Source organism: Larus michahellis, chromosome 11 (assembly GCF_964199755.1).
Source record: "Larus michahellis chromosome 11, bLarMic1.1, whole genome shotgun sequence".
Lineage (NCBI taxonomy): Eukaryota > Metazoa > Chordata > Aves > Charadriiformes > Laridae > Larus > Larus michahellis.
The window spans coordinates 8,448,906-8,473,462 of record NC_133906.1 but is presented as its reverse complement, the minus strand read 5'-3'; the positions used below and the strand labels follow the sequence as shown (position 1 = coordinate 8,473,462).

Below are 24,557 nucleotides of genomic sequence, written 5' to 3'. Positions count from 1 at the left end.
TCCTAATTTCCCATTACTTTTTCTCCATTTGCTTTTTAACTCATACGCCTGATTTTTCATTACCTCTAATATGTGTAGTTTTCCTCATTGTTTTTTCTCATCTAAATCATGAAAATTGCATGCCTTTATTTTTATGGCATCAAATGTTTTCATTGCCCTTTAAATCAGTTCTTACAGATAAAAATATAAGTAGGAGACCACTTTTTCAGGTTTGTGCTTAAAAGCTTAACTGAACAATTCTCTGTTTGTTTAATTTCAGCCCAGTATTTAACTTATACATAGCACTTATCTATATCAGTCACAGAAAGCAATCTTGAAGGGATCTCATATACATATTTCACCTTCAGCAAAATGTTCCAGTGCTCTGAGATTCCCACCATAGGAATTTTTTTCTGAGTTATACAAAGATAATTAATCTAAGAAGCTGTGATAAATCTCTATCATCCTACAAAACAGAAATAGCAGCTATTCCCTTCCTCATTCCACCAGTACATATTTGAAAACTTGGCATAATTCCTCTCAGACTAAACTGCATCTACCCCATTTTTTCCCTTTTCCTTTGAAAACAATTTTCAAGACTTCTGGCCATTCTTTCTGAACGTTTGGAAATTCATCATATTTTTTTCAGATCCACTTCTATTTTTTTAGGGTCTAACCCTATTCCCTACCATGCTTAACCCCCTCCTGCCTCTGGCTTGGCATCCTTAATGAATATAGTGAGGATATTATCCATACTATCATCCAGATCATTGATTAATATATTTAGTAATAAAAGTCCAGAATGAACACCTGATGAATCCTACTCAGTACCCAGCTGCATTTTGAAAGCAACCCATTGAAAATAACTGAGAACAAATTTCTAGAACTAGATCATATATCCTTAGTTTGCTCAAGAGAATATCATACACAATATTAAAAGTCCAGAGTCAAAATATGTATTCCTTGCCTGCTAGCACCCGTGGACTGTTATCGGATATCGTTTCCAACGTGTATTTGCATCCACTGCATGGAATGCGATCCTTCAAAATGTTGAAAGTTTGTTTACAGAGATCAAAAGAGCCTACCCTGAACAGGAAACACGGTCATACTATAAGACTTCTTCAGCATCATATAAAGGCAAAAAACATGAGGAAAAAGTAAGCAAAACTTATAAAGCAAACGTAGACATGAAAACCAGATGTTAAATACTGTATCAATAACCATTTATACCGTCGTGTATCCTTACTCTTGCATAACTAATACAACACTTTAGCACAGATTTTGTTACGGTTTTTCTTCTTTCTTAAAAGGAGAGAATGGTCCGCCTCCTTTCTGCAGGGAAAAACATGCTTTATGGCCTACTACTTCCATAATGTTTTGGACGAAGATATCAAAAACCATTTCTAATGATTATACAGAATGGAGACAACATTCTCTTGGCAAGGCTGCCTGTAAGACTTTCACAGCATAGGCTGCACGGACCTCAGGACTCTGGATCCATTCTTGCTGTAGGCACTCCTGCTCCACTCAACCTGCACAAAAACGTATTTGTGCCCAACTGTGTTCTTACACAAATGGCAGGAAGTTTTTCCTCACATTTACTTGGGGAAGAGATACTGCCTTGCTGATGGAAATGGACTTTGAATATTGCAGTCATAGGAAATAATGATACATCAAAATAGATTTTAAGATTGTGTAAACTGTCTAAGGGAAATACTGAATCTGGCATGGAAATACAGAGCTTTTTGCTCTGTGTTAGAGAACACTAAGTAAAATGTCAAACCCGTATTGTATGTCAAATCAGATTTTCTACACAAAAGGGATGACAACTACAGAAAAAGTCAATGAGGCTGGGTCTGATAGGAAGAGTGGCATGCTCTGAATATTTGCCATAATACAGACATGGAGACTGGTGTCTTAAAATATTCACAGATGACGTCAGGTTTTGTATTGCTAAATCTCACCTTTTTACTTTTAGATCTCGCTTTCCTGGTACGAGAGAAAATCAGAAATAGGAAAAATATCTTTACTGAGAAAACAGTGATTACAATTGTGAAAACTGTTATTCTGAGATTGAACTGGTTTCTGTCAAGTAGTGGCCTTTTCTTCCATTAATGAAAAAAAAGGCTCCACCTCCTTGTGCAAAGTAAGACCTGGACTTAGATAACTCTGATGTTATAGACAGCAGTTAAACGTGCTCTTAATTCTCATCAAAGTTTGTAAGACTTGATCTTAGGCTTTATTCTAAGCATGCATTTCAAGCTGCTTCCTGTGGCCTCTTGACAGGAATCTGCAGATTTTACTCTTCTGAAAAATATATACATTTGTGGAAAAACTGATAAAATACTTATTTCTGAAAGAAGTTAATCACTCTTAAGATAGCCAAGGTCTTTTTCTTGTGTGGAAGCCAAATATCTGGTATTGATATTGATCTTGTTGCATTATAGATTGGGGAAAACTAATAAATGAATGAACCATTCTTTCCCAGGCTATGAGAATTTTCATTCTTCATCTGGGAATAAAAATAATATTGTAGATGCGCACAGTTTAAATGAACAGATTTAGCATCCTCAAGAGTGCTATTTTTTTGGTAAGAGTAAATAAGAAAAATTCTTAAATTTTTAATTTTCTAAAAGCATAAAAAATCATGCTCTATAGAGAAAATAAAAGATTGAATTGAACAACTACAGAAAAAAAGCAGGACTCTCCCTCTTTATCACTCACCTATACCTTAATATAAAATAGAGTGATAGTGAATGCTTTTAATGTAATGGCAAACCAGCCATTAGCAGTATGAAATAATTGAGTGTTGATAGCTCTGTGTTACATATACAGTGCTTTAGAACATTAACAATTCATTTACAAAACACATTAATCCTGCCCATTGTGAGTACACACAGAGGAAAACACATTTGCAAGCACGTTTGTCCATCAAATGTGCTGTTTCTGAGATGATTTCAAGAACACCTCTTTGGTTTCATTCCAACAGACATATATTCATCAAGTACCAGAATATAGTTATTGAAAAATACCCTTTCGAAATTATTTCCTCAAATTTCTAATGTGTCCTCCCCTTCGGTATTCAGTGCTACTTCTGTACACATTGTATTGCTTCCGTTCTCATTGCTAAATAGAGAATATATGCAGTTACAAGTTTACTTATGCCATGCTGGTACTGAAAGGTAACTTCCAAAAGAAGTATGCAAGCAGGTTGAATGACCACTGATCATAATCACACGTGAAACAATTGAACTAAACCCGTCCCACTGAAAGTCCACATTATGTGAATAGGGGTCCCTCATTCCTCCATGTAAAGACTCTGGCATCATCCCAGAAGCGACAACAGCATTGCCTCTCTGCTCTCCCTCACTCTTTACTCTCAGACACGAGAGGAGGACAACTCCTGCATTCGACTCTCCCCTTCGGTTCGGTGCTTGACTACAGGAAGTGGCCACTGCCTTCCTGGGATGGTTTCCAAGGCCATTGATCTTAAACTTAGAGCTTTAGCACAAGGTATGGTGAGAAAGCGAGAGTTTGAACACAGAGTTTTGACCTGAGCTCTTTATACAGCATAAACACACTCAAAATACTGTGCGCAAGAAACCCTCCTAAAGACTAATATATATGAATGTATGTCAATATATGGCTCCTGAAAATCATGCTTTTTTGAAACTCTTGTGGAGCAGAGACTTCTCTCAGGTATTAATAAAACTGTTCAGAAAACAACCATTATTGTGTTCCTCAGAAAGTATCTTAGCATGGTGATTTCTTCCCATAAGAATTTAGTGCAATGCAACTGTGTCCTCTAGGCTGTATTACAGGGTAAGAAAGCTTTCTCAGGTCAGTGGCAGGGAGGTGGGGAACGCAGTTTGCTGGAAGAGTTTTATGGGAAGAGAATCTTAGATGTTTTACAGCACAAAATAGCATTTGTTAAGTCTGTTACTGGCAGGAGCTTGTAAATCTAAGTACAGTGAGAGAGCTCTTAGCCAAAAACTTGTTTTCTTTACTGTTACAGCACAAGATCAAAGCATGTAAACAAACACAGTATTTTAGGTTTGTGTTTTGGTTGTATTTAGGCTACCAGCATTTTTTCTTGTAAGTCAAATACTCAGAAAGTTATTGCTTGGAATAGAAACCTGATGAAACAGTTTAAATAAAAATCTTTCGGAAAAAATGTCCACTTTGCATAAAAACTTGAAATACCACTGTAGACATAGTTTAGGAATGAATTCCCATTTTTTTATTGCTGAGCTCTAGAATAATTTTCCAAATTATTTCCAAAGCAGGACAAGATTTTGGCGTTTTTAAAAATGCAGTAGGCTGAATCCTGTAAGACAAGGATATATTTAGATTAGGTATCAGGAAGAAATTCTTTACTGTCAGGGTGGTGAGACACAGGCCCAGGTTGCCCAGAGAAGCTGTGGCTGCCCCATCCCTGGAGGGGTTCAAGGCCAGGTTGGACGGGGCTTGGAGCAACCTGGTCTGGTGGGAGGTGTCCCTGCCCAGGGCAGGGGGGTGGAACTAGATGATCTTTAAGATCCCTTCCAACTCTAACCATTCTATGAATCTAAGTTGGCTTCAGCTTGACGACTTTCTTGAAATAATTATTGGTTTTGCCTTTTTAGTCTTATTTTTTCTTTTATTCTGACAGCTCAAGTGAATCATCTTAGTTCTAATAAATAGCACTGAAACAATGCTTAAATGATACTTTTTCAGTTAAATAATAGAATCCATTTGGAGTCCTACTTTGTCAATCTAGAATATCCATACTCAGTGATACGCAATTTGTCTGACTCCTCCATCCAGTATTTACCAAGGAAAAGCAGCAGTGAGATTCAATATTAAGAAGTGACTATATTTAGTTATATAACAATAAATAATTAGATTTCAGTTACATTTGCCAAAATAGACTGATCTGTATTTGGATACATGATGCACTATAGTCTTGAGTTCATCTACTTAGTACTATGATCTTAGTCTAGCACTAAAGAATGTACTTTCTGTTCAGTCCACCTCCATCTCACTCCTTCACAAAATAGCTGCATTGTGTGCACACGAATTAAAAGAGAACTACACGTCTAGGTCTGCTAAATGAAATGTCCACCCACAGTCCCTTGACGTGGCAGTAAGAAGTCAGACCTGGTAGTTCCTACTCTGGCACAGAATTTTCTTCATCAGTGAGATAATAAACTAAGAAGCTAATAGGAAAATACACACACAACCACAAACATGTGTATGTTCACAAATGTACAAAAACATGAGCTACCTTTCTTCTAGGAGTTTTACAAGATTCATTTTTAATCATTTCCATTTTTTAATGTACAGTTTTACCCCTATTGATGAGCAGAAAATGTATTACAAGATAGGCCACAGGAAAAGTGAGAGATTGTATCAAATCCTAGAATTCCATCTAAGAAATGTTTTATACTGGACCCTATTTTCTTCTTGCATTCATTATTAATATATTTCCCCAGGGCTACAATGTGCTAGGAGAATATTGGAGGAAACCAAAATGTTATCAATGTTATTACTACTACTATAAAATACATATTTATATATAGCTTTAAACAGCTATATATATTTATATTTATATTTATATATTTAAAAATATTCATGCATTTCAAAAGGGTTTTTTTTTATAACTAGGATATTTTACTTCTGGATAAAAACAATTTGAAACATTTAATACATTTTTCTAATCATCAAATCATTACTTAATATATAATTAACAGTCTCCTAAATCATCACTACAAAATTTACCCACCTCGATTTTTTCTTCTTTTGCCTTTAAACATCCTTCAAGCATCCTTAACACAACCCATAAAAGCCAGTTACCTCTTACCCAAATCTGATGCCCTTTGAGAGATAGTGAAATTGGGGTTTTTTGTTGTTGTTTTTTGTCTAAAGCAATACAAGGAATTACAAGCTGAAACAGAAAATACTTCCAGATACAAACATACGGTAAAAGAAAATAAAAAAATAATATTTTTGTAAATAACTTGTCAATATATGACAGTATCCTTTTTTTCCTTTATTTATCTTTTACTTTTTACTTTTGCATTTGCTTTTTCACATATATCTTTTGTCTTCTTTGTTAATGTATGATGTAGTATTTGATACACAGGAAAAAATAACTTTAGAGTAAGGAAAACCCATGTTTTCTTTGGGATTAAAGATACAGACACCTAGGGAAATCAATGGGAGCTGAGAACATCCTTGTACATGGACAACCTGTCTGCCAAAGTGCAGTAAGATACTCTTGTGAATATCATTCTGGTCTGATATAAAATGCATGTTTTTGGAACAATCACTTCTGTGTTTAACTATTCTTCATAAGACATTTCTTCCATAAAAAAAACACTTTAAGTCATTTGTTATGAAGATACCATATTTGTGCTCAGGGGCAAATTACTATATGGGACTGATTTATCACACAAAAGGTGTGAGGAAAACACTTCACACTAGGCAGTGTCCTCATGTAAATTTGGTCCTTTGCAATAATTTATTATGATGGCATTCTAAAACATCACTGTCTGATCCAAGCTTGTGGGCACAAAAAGCTGAACCCTGTGCTTCAAAGACAATGTGTCCAAATAGAAAACAGCCTATTAGATCTTTGTTTGCTGTAGCAGTTATAGCTGCTAGAGATAAACAATTTTTTTCCCAGCAAAGGTTATCATCATAACCAGAGATTATAACATTGAAATGCATTAAGCATAAAACCTGGTTTTGCTTTCCATTCTGTCAGCCAAGGTTGTCCATCAAAACTCACTGATATCAAATTAACAACGCGAATAGAAGTTACACCTAATAGAACACCTACAGGAATAACATGATCAACTGGCTATGTCTCTGTATTTCTTAATGAACTCTAAGCAGTCAAGGATTAGCATTACAGTAGCTAACTCCTTTTGACACACGCTCTATGTGATGGGAAGCCTGGAAAAAAACTCTTAGAATTTGACACCGGCAGGTTTTTCTTCTATTGCAGAGCCCTTGACTCTCTCAACAAGAATAATGAGCCGGACCTCTGGAGTGAAACTGCATAACAATTTTGTTGGAAGTCCAGGAACTATTTTCAGACAAGAAGGATGTGAAGCATTTTGCTGTGGGACAAATTTCAGTAAAGTGCAGTGTAAAGCTGATATTCCCTATGTTACAGCAGACACAGTTGCTGTAGCTAAGACAATAATTATTTGCACAGTTCAAATTCTTAGATATCAAAAATTTTGATTCCCTCATCAAAATATACACAGCATTGTTAACCTTCAAGGGATGTTTTGATAACTGATGAGAGAGATTACAGCAATAAAATCACAAAAGTGTCATGTTCACAGGTAATGAACATTACGAGCTAATGTTGATATGCATACATACATATCTATATGCTGAGAGAGAGAGAGAGGCGGGGAGAGCATTTGGAATATTTTATAGCTTTTTGTCTCTGAAGTGGCTGTATTTCACAAGTTGGTGAAGTGACTTAATTAAGGTTAGGACCACTGACTAGAAATACTAAGAACCAGGTTCATAACTTGTTACTTTGTTTGGAAACACTGTTAAAACACAGTGACAAAATTATCACAACTATCCAGGGGCCAAGATGTATTACATTCCACTAACAACACTGATATACCGCTTACTGTTGTAGTTAAATATATTGTGTTCAGAAACAAAAAAAAAAATTAGCTTGATGGCTGAGGGCTGGATCTATGTTTTTTGAGAACCTGGGACAGCAACTACTGTAACTATGTATTTTTGATGGGTAAATTTCATTCTGCATTTGGACATTGGGAATTACCAGACTGGCCTGGGTATTGGCAGGTTTGAGCAGGATCCGAGTGTCAAATTTGGTACAGGCTAGACTCAGTCCAGAGGGAAATTTTGATGCTTTTATTGTATTAGGAACTTTCTTTCCATTTAAGTGTTCTTCAGAAGAATTATTTCTTTATTTCTCCCGTGAGTTTTAGAAAGATGAGCTTTGAACCGAAACAGTGTCAAGTCACATCTGCCGGTTCCTGATGATTATGTTTGTACATCAATCTCCCTGTTTATAAACAGCATTGGGAGGCTTGTGATGTCTATATTTGCTTTGATTTTAGGCAGAAAAAATCGGGGAGATAAAAAATGTGTTATTGTAAGTCATGGTCCAAGTACCTATTTTAGACTGAGGTGTTCTTGCTTTGGGAAAAAATGAGATTCTCTGAATTTCTTACTTAACTAATAGCTGCTAAACTGCATTTTTGGACAATGTAACTTGGGATTCTGGTTCCAAAATTTCGCAAGGTCCAGCTTTTATAGCCATCTAGTGTTTCCCCTCTGACCAGGAAGCATTTCCCATGTTTGCGTAGCCTGATTTTATTAGGGGGAGGGGAGATAAAAACGTTGTATGTTCCCCCTAATCCTATCACACACTAAATCACCTCATTCATACTGACTCCACCAATGCTGCTTTCCCCATTTCCTGAGTTACTTAGCAACAACCATCCCTCCCTTTTCCACTCCCCCATCCATCCTTTCATTTTTTTTCCCTTTGCAATCACGATTTCCAGGCTGTTTAGAAAAATGAGGATGCTCAGCAGCATAGGGCAAGCTTTTCCTTCCAGCCTCCCTTTTTATGCCTGCCAAATCCTTCTCGCCTCCAAAATGAAAATCCAGGCTGCCTGCATATGTGTAATCAAAGGTTAAAAAGCACCCCGGCTGACACCACGCATGTGTTAATCTGTGCTGCAGCAGAGTGCATCATTTCCACTTTGACCTCAGAGTTAATCTGCATTCAGGCAGAAGCTCCATTGCTTTATTCTTTCTTTTCGTTTTCGTTTTTTTTTTTTTTCCCCCTCTCATTTACTCTGTCTATTGCTTTATCGGATTTTGTTGCGTGTGTGTGAGTGATTCTGTAAATGTGTGCATGTGTATGTGTTTCTTCTTTCCCTTTTTATTCTGTGAGTGTCTGTGGTTTTGTATTTTTTTTCTTTTCTCCCAATTATATTATTCCCCTAGATTTGGAAGCTGATGCCTGCTGCCTGAGCTGACGTTTTCTGATTATATCTGCAAAGGGCTTGTGCAGATCTGATTTCTGTCCCCCTGCATATTAATTCCCGCAGCTGGGCGCAATGTATCATCCCACTGACGGGACCTGGTAGGGAGGGGGAGAGAACCACTACCAAAAAAAAATTAAAGAAGGGGACGGATCCATCTGCAACCAAGAGGAAAGGGGAAAAAAACTGGGGGGGGGGGAGGGGGGGGAGAAAAAGAGATGATTCCTCCAAATCCAACAAGCCTGGGGAGCACTGCATTCTCGAATCCTGCATTTTCTCTCAAAATGATGGTGTGGGCACTTCTGTTCCTCTCTCTCATCCAGTGGTAAGATGTGCTTTCTGATTCTGTTTGGGGGGGGGGGGGGAAGAGGGAGGGCTGGGGGGTGAAGAATCTGTTTGCAAATTTGCAGAGCTGTGGTGAGAATGCCGGAGCATTACATTCATCTATCTCCTAGCAGCTGAGATCTTACAATGTTTTATTTCTCTTACAATTGTTGTTGCTCTGAAATGGACAGGGAGGGTAAGCAGCGGGTGTGTATGATGGTGGTACATGCCGGGTGTTTCACAGAATTTGATGCCATATTAACGAAGCCTTTTATCTTGGAATTATTGTTTGCTACAGTGCATGGAGTTATAATGCAGCTGTGTTTTGTGGGCAGAATGTCAGTGCATTCATGCTTGTTTTCACCTAAGCAGCCACATCATGGCTGTGCCTGGGCTGTGGGCTGCGAAGCGCCGTCCGTTTGCTCCGTCTGTAGGGAGCCAGAGCGAGGATGTAGGACGAAGGACAGGGCTGCGGATCCCGCACAGCCCTCCCAGGGCAGCCAGCGGGGGCTGCCTGCATTTCTCACTTACTGAAATGCTTTCCATGCTGGTGGAACGAGCAACGGGATGTCATAGTGTTCGCTGATCATATGAGATGAATGTTTACAATAGCATTTACCCCCCCACACTGACACATGTACTGTTTGAAGACAACCTGTGCATGCTGCATATGTGTATTGTATACCTAAATGTAAAGAGGTAAAAATCTTAACAGCAGAGGAAGAAGTAGTTTATATGTGGATGAGTAGAAAGTGGCGGGGGGGAGCGAGTGTTGCTGCAGTGCCAAGCATTACGCTGAACCAGACATTCTTGCAAAAATTTGTGGACTGTGCATTTAACGGATTAGATGAGAAAGTAGCACTGCATTGCAAAGTACCTGGCCTTCCAAGTGGCAACAGACTGTTCCTTACAGTGGCATAAGCCATGTTGTCATTGAGACATAAGAGAAGTTAGTGCACATTCTCTTTTCTACTATTAATGTTGTATTCACACAGGCTCCTCATCCAAGTTTACCTTCGTCCTTTTACCTGGACATTACCATACTAAAAAGTGAGTTCTTTCCATTTGGTTTTTGTTTGCTTGTTTAAGAAAAATCAGAGTTTGTAGCTGCAGTGGTAGGGTTTTGATTCTAAGCAAAATAAAAGGGCAAAATTATTGGCCAGGAAAATTAAAAGTTGCTGGGTTTCACAGTAACTTTCTTCGTGCAAAACGGACTTTGTGAAGAACTCCTGTGAAAAGATGTTTAAAATGGTTGAAAATGGAGTAGTAAGTAAATACAACTTGGTGAGCCTGCCACGACGGATATACTTTGTTATTGGGAGTAAGACAGACGTAAGGTATCTCTGATTCTTACAAAATTAATTTGTGATTACTATGTGAATACAGCAGTAGAAAATGATCTTTTACAGGATTTCATGAGCACAGGGTCTCAGATTATTTTGACATAAAACTTCCACTACAGTAACCCCAGACATTTAGTTTAACACACTTCCTTCTTTTCACTCATCTTTCAGAATAACATAGCCCGAGAGGAATTTTGCCAAAATTACTTCATAAGCTTTAAAAGAAACTCTTCATAATGCAAATTAAAGTTTTATCTCAGCAAAAGATTGTTTTCTATTCATAGCCATCTGACAGCCAAGATGGTTTCCTCTGATAGCTTCCTGACCTCATAGTTTCAAAGAATAAATAATAGACAGAGAAACAATATTAAAAAGCTACAAGTAAAGGGAAAAATTATCCTTAGTGCTTTACAAAAATATGTTAAATGAGTCAACATGCAAACATGATTTTAATTCTAATAATCAGGACACTGTTCTCCTTCTGTTGTGGAAGAAACCTTACTATCAGTTTTGGAAACTCATGGACCAAGACAGAGTTAGAAAAGTTGAATGTAGATACTGTTTATCTATAGCCGGAATGAAAGTTTTCCTTTGTTAAGAACTCATCAAACACTTTAGAAAGAGAGGAATATTATTGTATTTTGAGTAACTTGTATTGGACACTGGCATTCTTAAAGGCCAATGCAACTGAACTCTAACGTATGTGCTCCATGTTATGCATGTTAATAAATGTGTTGACATCAATCAGAATACACACAAAAGTTTAAGTATTTCAGTAACTGAAACCATAAAAATTGATGACTAATATATTGCAGAAGTTTTTCCTATTAATACAAAAAATTACTCTACAGAGAAATTAATTGTTGCACAATTGTTGGTATTTAGAAGATTAGAGACAGAAGAAGAAAGTTAAGGCATCATTCAGGCATTAATGGAAGTAGCTAAAAGTCTGGCATTGACTTCAGCAAACCAAGATTTGAATGAATTCAGAACAAATGTCACATTACAGAACTGCAGTATTTTACCCTTAGAGTAATTTTATGTATTTTATTACATGCACAGAGTACACCCTTACAATTGTGTACACTAAAGTTTTTGGAAGTGATTTCTTCCTATTTGTTTCTTGACATTCATACCTGTACTGCAAACTTCTTGCATGAAGTCCCCCCATCATCTCACCACTCAGACTACTGTAACAGCATTGTGCAGCCCATCATATTGCCTGAAGCTATGCTTCAGTGAAAATGAGTCAAACCACAATCCACATTTCTGAAAATTGTTCATCAAAATCTTGGGGTTTAGAAACACTTTAAAAATATAAATAAAATAGTTTAATATTTGCACACCTCAATATGGGGTTTAAATGGAACCAATTATTTGATTACACTTATTGAACATATAATAGTTAATTAACATGCTACATATAATAGAGCTCACTCACCAGCAAACTTTCAAATGGATTTGAAGCTATACTCTTCACACTATTTACATACAGGTTTTGTTAGTTATTTTTTGCATAGTCCTTAGCTATAACAAATCGTTAGCAAAAAATCACATGAACACATTGCAAAGATATGAAATGTTGGACAGTAGCTACTTTCATTTTTCCACTCATTAGTGCTCAAGTAGTGTCATGGCAATATTTCTATGCTGCAGCTAGATACCTAAAACTGAAAACTGTCAAGACTTATCAGAAAAAAAGCACAAATAAAGCAATCATTTTGGCACCAAAATAGTTTGGTGCGTATGTGAATATATGTATTTTTACTTGTAAATTACTGAACATGGAATTAATAAAATTGTTTTGTTCTTGTAAAGCACTAGCACTGTCAGTTGGGTTCTTGCACTGTGTGATAAGTGATATAGTAACAATGATTAAAAGGGGCATGAATATCCCTGAGTTGAACAGTCATTTAGCATTAGCGTAAAGGTTGCTAACATCGGTTTGGTATTAATCCTGCAGCTGTCGTTATTCATACACTAGCTTCCAATACTTTCACACAGTGTATAGCACTAATTTTAAGTCCAAGGTCCCACTGAAGTCACTTGGAGCATTATTGGAATAAAATGTGGCTCAGCAAGGGACAATTTCTCAACTAACAAGGAATGGTCCCTTTTAAAGAAGTGTAATGACAGAAGATGTGAATCTAGGCGCTGCTAGATGATGACTTTATCCTTACCTATGATACTATGAGATTGAATATTTAGTGCTGACTGGCCTACATACTACAGTGTTTCAGCAGAGCTGAGGCTGTATGGACACAAGACCTGCACTCTATGTCAACATTTCAGGGGTAGCAAGGAGGGTGAGACGGCCTTTGAGTTCTTCACAGCCATGCTGCGTTCCTGACTGCTATCAGCTGGGATACAAACTTGGAACAACTATTACTGTAATAGAAAGACTACCAGAAATGCTGATGTGCTGGAACGTGTCCAGAGGAGGGCCACGAGGATGATCAGAGGGCTGGAGGACCTCTCCTATAAGGACAGACTGCGAGAGTTGGGGTTGTTCAGTCTGGAGAAAAGAAGGCTCTGAGGAGACCTTATAGTGGCCTACCAGTATCGTAAGGGGGCCTACAAGAAAGCTGGGGAGGGACTTTTTAGGATGTCTGGTAATGGTAGGACTAGAGGGAATGGATTAAAACTAGAGATGGGTCGATTCAGATTGGACATTAGGAAGAAGTTCTTCACCATGAGGGTGGTGAGACACTGGAACAGGTTGCCCAGAGAGGCAGTGGAAGCCCCATCCCTGGAAGTTTTTAAGACCAGGCTGGATGGGGCTTTGAGCAACCTGATCTAGTGGGAGGTGTTCCTGCCCATGGCAGGGGGGTTGAAACTAGATGATCTTTAAGGTCCCTTCCAACCCTAACAATTCTATGATTCTATAATGTAATGTAGATTTGAACAATTAAGTAAAATTCTCACTGTCTCATTATTAGTAACTTGATGGGGCAAAAAAGACTACAGACACTGTTTCCCTACTTGCAGGTATATAACTATTTGGAGATGTGGATTAAGCCCTTTAACTAACTTCTGCTTTAGTGACTGTATCACCTAACCATAACCTGCATGCCAAAATTCATGTATTCCAAAATACTCTAATGAATATGCAAAGTGATGTTAGAAAGTCTTTCAGAAAGTTTCAGTCCTTGAAAATCTGAGAAGTAAAATTCGTTAGTAAAAAACTATAGAAACCAACTACAATAAAAATAGCTTAGGAAATTAATCTACTTTTTTAATGTAGTATTTCCCATATGATTCATGTTGTATGTCTTCTTCATGGCCATCCAAATCATGCTTTTGGGTCTCAAGTTTAAACTGTTCTTGATTAGTGCTAATCTGGAAAAAATACCTTGCTGATTTGGATTGTGGTCGCACTGTTTTCCTCTTTATGCTACATTTGCTCTGTTGGCCTATGTCAAGAAATTCTGTAATAGTTGCACAAAAATTTAAAAGGGAAGAAGACTCTGACAGGACTTAACAGAGAAGGGAAAAGCAGCAAATGTCTAGTCAAAGGAAACTCATTCCAAGTCTCAGTCCCAGTACAATTAAATTCTTATATACTTAAGTAATGACCACCACTTTCTCCAACAAATAACTGAATTGTGAATTGAAAGCATGAATTAATAAAGGATTAGATAAAGCATTAGACACAGGTGAGCAATACCAGATGCACATGCTTACAGGAAGGTTGATTTTTTTTCATGTTCTCTTGTGCCTGCTTAGAGTGTATCTGTACTGATCCGTACCGAACCTTGTAGAGATACATTCAAGTAAGCTCCAAAGCAAAGGCAGTTTTAAGGCCAATCGCTCTGACTGGCACTGTCCTGCGATGTGGAGATGCACTAGCTCATTTGAAGCTAGCTCAGTACCCTATAGCTTTTCCCTCTAGCTATAAAAGTTCTATAAATTCCTAGATACAAAGATTCTATTAGGGTGATCATTTAATTATTTTTTTTTAATTAGGCATTCAGCAGAATAACTAGAATGCACTGTGGTTCTCTGCTTCATTAGTTCGGTCTGAACTGCTGCTTTACCAACTACTGTACCTGCAGCCCCACTCACAGTCTTACACAGAAACGGAGTAGATTATGTGAGAATGGCAGTGAAAAATACAATGCTAGCTGGGGGCTTGCTTAGTATGAATTTGGGCTTAGAAAATATACACATTAAAAAAAATGAACTAGAGATGTTAGAACTGATGGGGTTTTTTTTATTTTCATGTTTCATAGCCTATCTAGTGTACTATTTTCATGGACACTTATTACAATATATATTCCCTTTAAAACAGATTGTAAGGATTGATTGTCCATTTTCCCAGTTATTTCTCCTAAGAAATCAACACGCTGTCCTATACCTAATGCTGAAAATCTCACGATGGGCCTAGTTTTATCCTCTCAGTAATCCCTGACCCACTGAAGTCAGTCTGTTGCTGAGGGAAAAGCCAGGACCTATCCGGAATAAATTCTTACAGGTAGTTTAAGTGTTTATGAGTAAAAACTGGGAAATAACCCAAAGTTAAATTATAACTCAGTAAGAATCTTCAAGAAGTGTTTCTTACACTGCATAATGCTTTTACTTTTTGCAGAAAGCTCTCAACCTACATTCCAGCTAACTGATTTACAATACCTCTAAACACTTTTTTTCTTCATTCCTTCTTTTTTATTCTGTATACAAGATCAGTTTAAACTTTACATTCCGCTTCAGCCCACAGACTGTAATGTAAATTGAACTCAAGTGGCACATAGATCTCGTCCTGGCCCTCTGGATATAAAGGAATTTCTCCATTCAAGAACAGAGCTTATTTTCTGTGAATGGAAGTTCTGAACAAAAACTAGGGAGACTTTGTGGCAGTAAAAGAGAGAAAGGCATTTTTATTTATCTCTTTTTAGAAAAGATATGACAAATGATGATAGAAATAGACGTCTGGGTAACCTCACTGGAAGTAGAGGCATGTGTCCAGGCTCAAAGGTGGAGGCTGCCTACTTAGAACAAGATACATTCCTTATAAGATGAATAAAAAGATTGTAGAAAGTATCAGGAAAGAATCAAAAGTTTCAGAAAAAGGAGTCTATCACCATAATCAGGTAACTATAATTATTAATAGATAAGGAAGAGCCTGTTTCATAGAATGAGACTAAAACCAAACTTGTTGAGCACTAATGAAATTAGGGACTACAATTTCCCCTAGTGAATATATCCAAAGCACAAAAAAGAGGGTGAAGAGCTGAAGGGGAGATGAGAAAGGAACAGCGTAAAGTGTCCATTCTAAATTCACTGATTTTGGGGGGGCTTTAGACTCAATATGATGAGTGACTTCTGATGACTTAACATTCGTTGGATGCTTCCTTTTGATACAGGATTATGGCCCAAATTGTCAAGATGCTAATAAAAAGCATACCATGAGAGTCTGAATTCACCTATACACCTATAGGGGCACATTGTCTTTACAGGTGTTTTATTTAGGTGAGCTCCTGGCTCAGAAGAGCCCCGGTGCAGTAAGTAGCAGCTTTGCTGTTGTTAGAATTGGGTCCACTTTTCTAATTGTGATGTCCAGAAGTAACCTGCTTATTTGATTCTCCCAATTAAAAAGAAATTCAGCTTTGCACTAAGCCAGAAGGTGGAGAAAACAGCATTTAATTTTATCTTTGGAAACAAGAAAATAATATTACTTGCTTTTAAACTTGTCATATGATGTAGTTAGAAATTCATTTATATCAGAATGTGTAACCATCTCCTTCAATGTGAGAAATGTACAAAAATCTATTCATTTTTTTCATCTATATGAAAAAAGAGTGGGAAGAGGGAGATAGTGGGTACATATTTTCACAAGTCCCAGCACCTGCCAACTGTCTGAGACAAACTGAGGTAAAAGAGGGGCGAAAGTGGTAGCTTGAAGAAAGCTACTGAGAGAACAGTGAGGATTACATCTAGTGTGATTCTGGGGTATTTGTATAGTTGTGATGGGGAATTAATATGCGAGTCTTGTCAGACTAAATATTGGGTATTCAGTCTGACACAGGGTGATATCCTTTTATTTATATAACTGGGTAATATTTTTAACACAACTACTGCCAAAAAAAAGGAGGCTTTAATGCTGCTGAAAATCACCAGTGACTGCATAAGCAGAAGAGAAATGCAGCAAACACCTTCCCATGTAAATGACTACCTCAGCTGCATAATGCTTTTTCCTACGATGTCCTAAGCAACATGGAAAAAGCTGACTACAGAAGCATTAGTTGTTTTCTCTTCTATAAAGTGCATAAAGTACCAAATGAAATTATCATTGGCTGCCTGAAAACCTATGAAAATGGTTTTCTTTCTAATCAGTGAAGTAATGCAGAGCCCCAAGATTTTTGTAGATCCAAAAGAAGAAAACTCAGTGCTAACATTTTGTTACAGGAACTCTCTATCTGCATGTTTCTGGAAGTGAAGAGATTTTACTAGGGAAGCATTGTTATATTATTGCCCTGATCTTTTGCTCTTAGCTTCTGCTATTGGCATCTGCCAGATGCAAAATACGTGGCGCAAGATACAGCTGATGTGACCCAGAGTAATCATTACATTAGGATTCCTGCAAAGTGATAGCGGGTAATAGAACTTCAGTAATTTATACAAGAATCTCAATGTAACAAATTATTACCATTAAGGAAGAAAATCACCAATGTGCAAGTCAGATTTTCTTATCTACAGGATCAGGTCTATTTTTTCTGATTTAGTGGAAGGACATTTTCACACATATTCAGTAAAGTACAACACAATACGTGGGCTTAGCTGTGAAATCTGGCCATTGTATACGAAACTAATATTACTCTTTTAAGACAGCACTTTCATCTGTTCACAGACAGCCAGCAAAACATTAAAGACATAGTATTTTTGCAAAACCTAAGCCAACATATAGAGATTATTACCAGAAATAAAGCATCAATATATGGAAAAAAAAACTATTTAAAAGAAATGAAGGATAATAATGATCATTTGGAAGGAATGGAATGAGATGATGTCTACTTTTTATACTTGCATTAGCTCTTTCCAAATGATGCAGGTAATCATGTATGAAATTGTATTTTTACTGAATGTCATCTTGGACTTTGGTGTGAACCCTTGAGATGAAAGGCTAGCTTTTTTTCTGAGCTTTTTATCATCTTAAGCTTTTTGAATGCTCCGTGTTCTACAGAAAAATACCTCTGGTTCTATACATTGATGAGAAATGCATCTTCAAAAGGATCTCATGTATACCCAAAATAACCTTCTGACAGAGTTCCCTGGAAAACAATGGGTGATATGAGAAAATGAATGTTTTCCTTCAACCGTGATTCAATGTTACATTGTGTAACAAAAATGGCATGTTCTGGTCATATGAAGCTTTTGTTAATCTGCAGTAAAATATCTTCAGATCTAAACAGAAATCTGCCTGCTGTGACAGACTGAGGATTATCTACTGAATTCTACTTTCATTTAATTCCCTTAGATTATTTTTCAAGAGAGAGGAAAAGAGATAGCATAAAGAAAGGAAAGAACAATTAGGAACAATTAATATTAATGAGATAATGCTAGAAAGCCTTACTAAACTAATCAATGTATTATTCAATATATTATTAAATGATAATGCACTTCTGGGACCTACTGATCCATGCATATGTTTGATAAAGCTGGAGAAAGTGCGTCACCAAACCAGAGCGAATTATACTCATAATGGTCAGATGAAGATACCAGTCATCTCTTGGCCATTTCGTGTATGTCCTATGAAAGGGTGGTATAAGATGTACTCTGCTTTTCCTCTCCAAAAACTGATGAAGACACAAAACATTTCATGCTGTGGATTAACACTAAAAAGACTCCAATCAGGTGTACAGCAGCTAGTGATGCAGGCAAGGGAGAATAGTTCATCAAGGAGCCTGCAATCCTCTTATCCCATCTGCTATCCTGAACAACATCTCTGGTTTCCCCTTCTATAGGCCTAAGAGCCATTCTACCAAAATTTAGGCATTCAGACTGCCTCTGTGTGCAGAAAAGTAATCACCTGACCCCAAAAAATCAATACTATAATTCGATATGCAGATCATTACCTCATGCTTATTTGTGGTAATGGCCAATATTTTCAAAACGATTGTGAAACCATTGCCCAAATAGATTCCACACCAAAGGCAAACAAGCACACAAATGCCAGTGAATGAAGAATGCCACCGAATAATTGATATATAGTTAAAATTACAGTCAGTTTGACCTTCTATAGATAGCTCTTAGAGCTACTTAATACAGAGAGTAAGGACTTTAGCTATGAGCCCCGAAAGGCTGTAGAGTTACTGTGAATAGGAGGCAGAACTGAAGGAGCTATGGAAGTGAATTACAAAGGCTGGAATTATACAGCATTTTTAATATATTTAATATAATATTTTACTATAGTGGCAATAGCCTGCTATTATTTCAAATAAAAAAAACAGTGCGGGGATTCAGAAAGATGAGTTATTAAGATCAAGTTAACAAAGATGACAAATGCAGGGCAACTTTCACATGCAGGAAAGACAGCCTGTGTATAGGTTTTAGAAGTTAGAGTTTGAGAAATGCCACACTCAAGTAAGAACACAAGTGAGAAAGCTGGTGGCAGCTCCGAGTTACGCAGTAAAAGGACAGAGAAGCAGAGAAAGTAATTCCCCTTACTACAATAAGTAACTTGGTTGGAGTAGTGGTCATTCTGTAAGATAGCTTGGAAAAGAAGATGAGGCTTGTGATTCATGCAACAGTATCTACACTGCCAAGAACTGTCTTAGAAGCTGAAGACTGAGAAGACACCTTTTGGCTTCTGGATACATAACTGAAATAACGCATTTTGCTCCTACAGCCTGTGAGGGTTGTGAACCCAAATATGTTTGAGTATTACAATTTTGTTTTGGAACATAGTAAAGGAATCACTATTTTCTTGGAAAGTAAGGATTTGGAAGAGGGGAAGGTTACCAGCAGTAAAAAATATTGCTGCTCTTTTATTGGACCAAAATAATTAACTAGCATCAAAGACTGCATTGTATTGAGTAACCATATAGGATGTTTGTAAGCTCTTTGGGGCAAGGACAACCAACCTTATATTAATAATGGCTTTTTTCATTTTATTTCCCTGGTTTCTAAAGGAATGCTAAAAAAAACTCACTAAGCTGCTTTAAAGACTTAAAGCATGCACTTAAAATGACTTAAAACCTTAATAAAGCTCTAATGCAGCACATGAGATTAAAGTCACCCCAAATCTTTAGGGCCAAATTCTTAACTTCCAAGTCCAGCATAATTAATAAGGCTCTGAACACCATATTTAAGAGGCAATGGTGAGCAACATGAAAATATTCTTCTCTGTCATTGGTTATTGTGATACAGATCCACAACCCTGCCTCCTTGATGTCAAAGGCCTGTAAAACTAAGACACCTCTGTTTCACCCAGGTGAGAACAGGGTTTCTTTTCTCCCACAACATGCCACCCCTGCCTCTAGAGAGAGTTCGTTTCTCTGAAATTAAATTAAGCAATTCCAAATTATTTGCTATTAATATCCAATCATCTTTAACCACTTTTATACCCACCTAATACACTTTAACCACTTTATATCCAATCACTTTTACTCTGGGTATACTTCTTAATAAGGATTATTTCTATAATGAGTTCCAGAATTTACTATTATTAAATATTAGTGTATTACTATATACCTCTAGGTATTATATGTGTGAAAACAAACCCTATATAGATTTGATTTTAAAAGGGAATAGAAATAATTTTAGCCTTACCGATTTCAAAAACTGGATTTTATTTTAAGCTTTGAAATAAAAATAATCTTTGGCCAGAAACCAAGAATTTTAAGTCACATGGTAACTTTGAAAAAGTTCTGAGTATGTGAAGGCTTTTGGAGAGTACTAGAAGATAGAGTTTTTTGCAGCTTTAATTATACAATTTTTTAAGGAAGAAAAAAAAAAGAGGAAATACACTATATCTGTAAAATCAATTCTTTTGTTATGGTCCCCAAAGCTCTATCTCTTTTAATATCCCTATAGCAGATAAGCAGCAGAGGTGATTAAATTCAACGTAACATATATTCGGATTAAAAAATGAGAAACATTTGTTATCTGCAATTGTTACCTGCATATGCAATGTTCTGAGCTCCTCAGTGAAATAGTAATTAAAGGATTTAATGAAAAAAACTTAATAAGAAGCTTAATAGTCAAATTACGTCCAATCATAAATAGTACATATTTTAAATCGGACTTGTCAGTTTACCTGCAAGAATTCCAAACAGCATGTGAAGAATGTATTTCTTTAACAGAGACATCACGTCTGCAATGACACCTTGGGAAACCGGCTGAGGCAGCTACGCTGGGGTTCAATTCTGCAAAGTTTTAGTGTTCAAGCCTTCATCCAGGAAAGCACTTTCACTTGTGTTTAAATGTTTACTAACATGGTTTTCTGCACCAGGATCAGAATACTGAGCAGTTGGCAGTATGAAAAGCATAATCATGGAAAATCTGACAGATATGAGCTAAAAACGCCAACATTGCCAGCAAGGGTATTCCAGTTATATCTTCTCTTATAAATTATTTCACTGGTAATGTCTCCTGGAAGACTGTAGGGCTTGGACTATCACCTGTTCATAATTTAACAAAGTATTTTGAAGTATGTTTGCCAAATTCCCCAGGGATTTAGAAGGTTTTGCTTCAGCAGCTTCCAGTGGAATTTATTCTCATCAATACTCTGCCAGTTATTCTGTATAAGTCCATAGCTCATAAAAAGTTGCTGGAGCTGTAGCAAGGGAAACTGAAGATGAATTTATCCATGTGGGAGATATGCTGCGATTAGTAAAACAACTTTATCCTTCCTTAGCTTCTGCTCACGTTCCATTAATTTCAGGGGTTTGCCCTCTTTCCAAGTTTTCAGGTCTCTGTGCTCACCTGATTGTCCCATATGGCTTGAGTCATGAAAAGACTCTTCCTGTTTTTAATAAGTTCCTGATTATGCAGTTTGGATAAGATCCACAAAGGACCAATGAAATCACTGAAGCATCATGGTGCCTTCTCTGTACCCTTAGAAAAAGGGGTCTGAAACAATCTGCATTTTGCCAGTTAGCTTATTTGTAGTTGCCATGATGCTTTCTGCGGCTATCCTAAATATCTTCATGGATATTGCTTCAGTGCTCACAAACAGTACAATCTCCATAAATGACACCACATGTAGCTGGTGCTCACATCTCTTAAACAGAGCCCCCACAGCTGGGAATGGATGAGTGCAAGATGACCTAGTAATGTCAGATGGTAGCAGCTGCCCATCACTGCTTGGTCTTGTATTGATTCACCTTTAAAACTTATTGCTGTCATGCCATGGTGGGAGCTCCACAGAGCTCTGAGAAACGGCCAAGGAAACCTGCTGGGAATCTGGACATTGTGGCCTGAATATATGGACATTTTGGTTTACATCCAAAACAGTCTCTGCAGCATATTTAGTAGATCCTCTGAGTTAGCCACAGTACGGAGCTGCAGCGAAGATGAGGAGAAAAAAAACCCCACCTCTTATACAATCTTTCGAACTGAAAGAAAGATTTTCACCTCTGTACGTCTTTCTGTGCCTTTTATCATTCTCTGTAGTACCTTCTGCATCATGTATTATTCCATTGCTAAACATATTTGAAACTCTAGTTACATGAGTCTACACCTCCTAGACCTTAATGTGGTTTCTCCCCTCCAGGAGATAATGGTTTGGGAATACGTTTATAGCTACATCGACTGTTATTTCTGACCCTTGTAGCCAGTTCCACACATTAATCAAACCCACTCTTAGCTTCAGCTTGTACTTGGTGGTTGTTCTGATTCTCGCCCTCTTTTTGAGTTATGAGGCATCCATCTTTCTCTGTCCCTGAATACCATCTACTTATACAACAAGTTTCTAGTGGCTTTCTCTTTAAAAGTTTCTTTCCTTTTCCAAAGACAAACTTCTCTGATCATCATCAGAACAATGACAATTTATAAAATAAAATTCTACTACATTGGTGAGAGATAATCAAGAAAGGTATGCCAAAATATTTCTGGAGGAAAAAGAAAAGTCTGGGAGCTATATGTTTGTATGTGTGTGAAACCAAAATTGCTCCTATTTTCCAGGTGTTTTGACTAGCCTTAATAGTCACATTTAAATATAAGGGATGGGAAGATAGGCTTTGCAGTGATCATTATGCCTAGCCCACTCAAATGTCAGAAATTTCAGAGCTAGGTAGAATTTGCATGTCATGTGCCTTGCATTTTACTTATTAGAGACTGATAGAAAGACTGATAGAAAGACCAAAAAGAGAGAAATAAGACACTGAGTGAACCCATACACAGTTTCTTCTCACTAAAATAAAGTTGCAGAGCCACGATGTCATACATTAGTTAGCAACATTAAAACAATTTACCATTTTTCAGAAAAAGATTTTAAGTCCTTGGATAAGAAGCTGAATATGCTTAATAGCGAGATTATCTTTCTATGGAATAAATATCCAAAGTATGTGCTTTACATCTTTTTCTGTACCCCAGCATTTCTTTTTGAAATTGTGTTCCAAAACATCTGTCATAGCAGGGCACAAATAGGAAAGGAAGATGTAGCAGCTTTGCATCAATATTTACCTTGGAAGGAACATTTGGGAATTGTAGCATGTAGCCCTACAATACAACATTGCCATTGCTAATGACAGGCCATCATTTTTGCACTGGGCTTGCAAGGCCTTGGGCCAGGGGTTTGTCAGCTCTGCTGGGTCTGAACTTTTCTTGACCTGCTCCCAGCTTTGTTTTACTTGGTTTAGCTCCCACAGCAACTTCTCTAATTGACTAGGCATCTATGGCTAATTTGTTTGACGTTTTGTATGGTACAACCATAGTTTTATATAGACAATAGTAACAAGCGGTGGCTCTATGAAGAATGAGTTATTTACATGGTTATGTAGTGCAGAGAAAGTACAACAGCAGAGGCCTTGAGCAGTGGTCATGGAATGCAGCAGAGAGGGCTACAAGCACAGGGTGACAGTCCCATACAATAACCCTGCCTGGGCGCATATTACAGCAGAGGTGCTAACGATCTTTATCCACAACGAAGGATGTTCACGTGCCCCACAGAATTAAGGAGACCCTGATATGAAGCCACCCCGACAGTACCAACCACCAAGGAAAGTCCACCAGAATTCCACAACAAAACCAATAGAATCATAGAATCATAGAATTGTTGAGGTTGGAAGGGACCTTTAAGATCATCGAGTCCAACCTTTAGCCTACCCTGACAAAAGCCACTTCTAAACCATGTCCCTCAGTGCCCCATCTACTCTTTTTTTAAACACCTCCAGAGATGGTGAATCCACCACCTCCCTGGGCAACCTATTCCAATGTTTAATAACCCTTTCAGTGAAAAAATGTCTCCTAATATCTAATCTAAACCTCCCCTGACGTAACTTGAACCCGTTTCCCCTCGTCCTATCACTTGTCACCAGGGAGAAGAGGTCAGCCCCCATCTCTCTACAACCTCCTTTCAGGTAGTTGTAGAGGGTGATAAGGTCTCCCCTCAGCCTCCTCTTTGTAGCCCTTCTCTGGACACGCTCCAACACCTCAATGTCCCTCCTGTAGCGAGGGGCCCAAAACTGAACGCAGTACTCGAGGTGGGGCCTCACCAGTGCCGAGTACAGGGGGACGATCACTTCCCTAGTCCTGCTCACCACACTGTTCCTGATACAGGCTAGGATGCTGTTGGCCTTCTTGGCCACCTGGGCACACTGCTGGCTCATATTCAGCCGGCTGTCAACCAACACTCCCAAGTCCTTTTCTGTCGAGCTGCTTTCAAGCCACTCTGCCCCAATCCTGTAGCGCTGCATGGGGTTGTTGTGTCCCAAGTGCA

At 37.7% G+C, this 24,557-nt stretch overlaps 1 protein-coding gene across 2 annotated transcripts in view; it reads left to right on the top strand.

The window, feature by feature from the left end:
* Positions 1-8,493: 8,493 nt before the first annotated feature.
* GABRG2 (gamma-aminobutyric acid type A receptor subunit gamma2) overlaps positions 8,494-24,557 on the top strand; it is a 71,949-nt gene continuing 55,885 nt past the window's right edge. Inside the window, exon 1 of one of the 2 annotated variants that reach the window (XM_074604566.1) lies at positions 8,494-9,339. In XM_074604566.1, coding sequence (XP_074460667.1) covers positions 9,233-9,339 — 107 coding nt within the window. In that variant the 5' untranslated portion in view covers positions 8,494-9,232. The remainder of the gene's footprint in view (positions 9,340-24,557) is intronic. The other variant, XM_074604565.1, reaches the window with a different exon arrangement.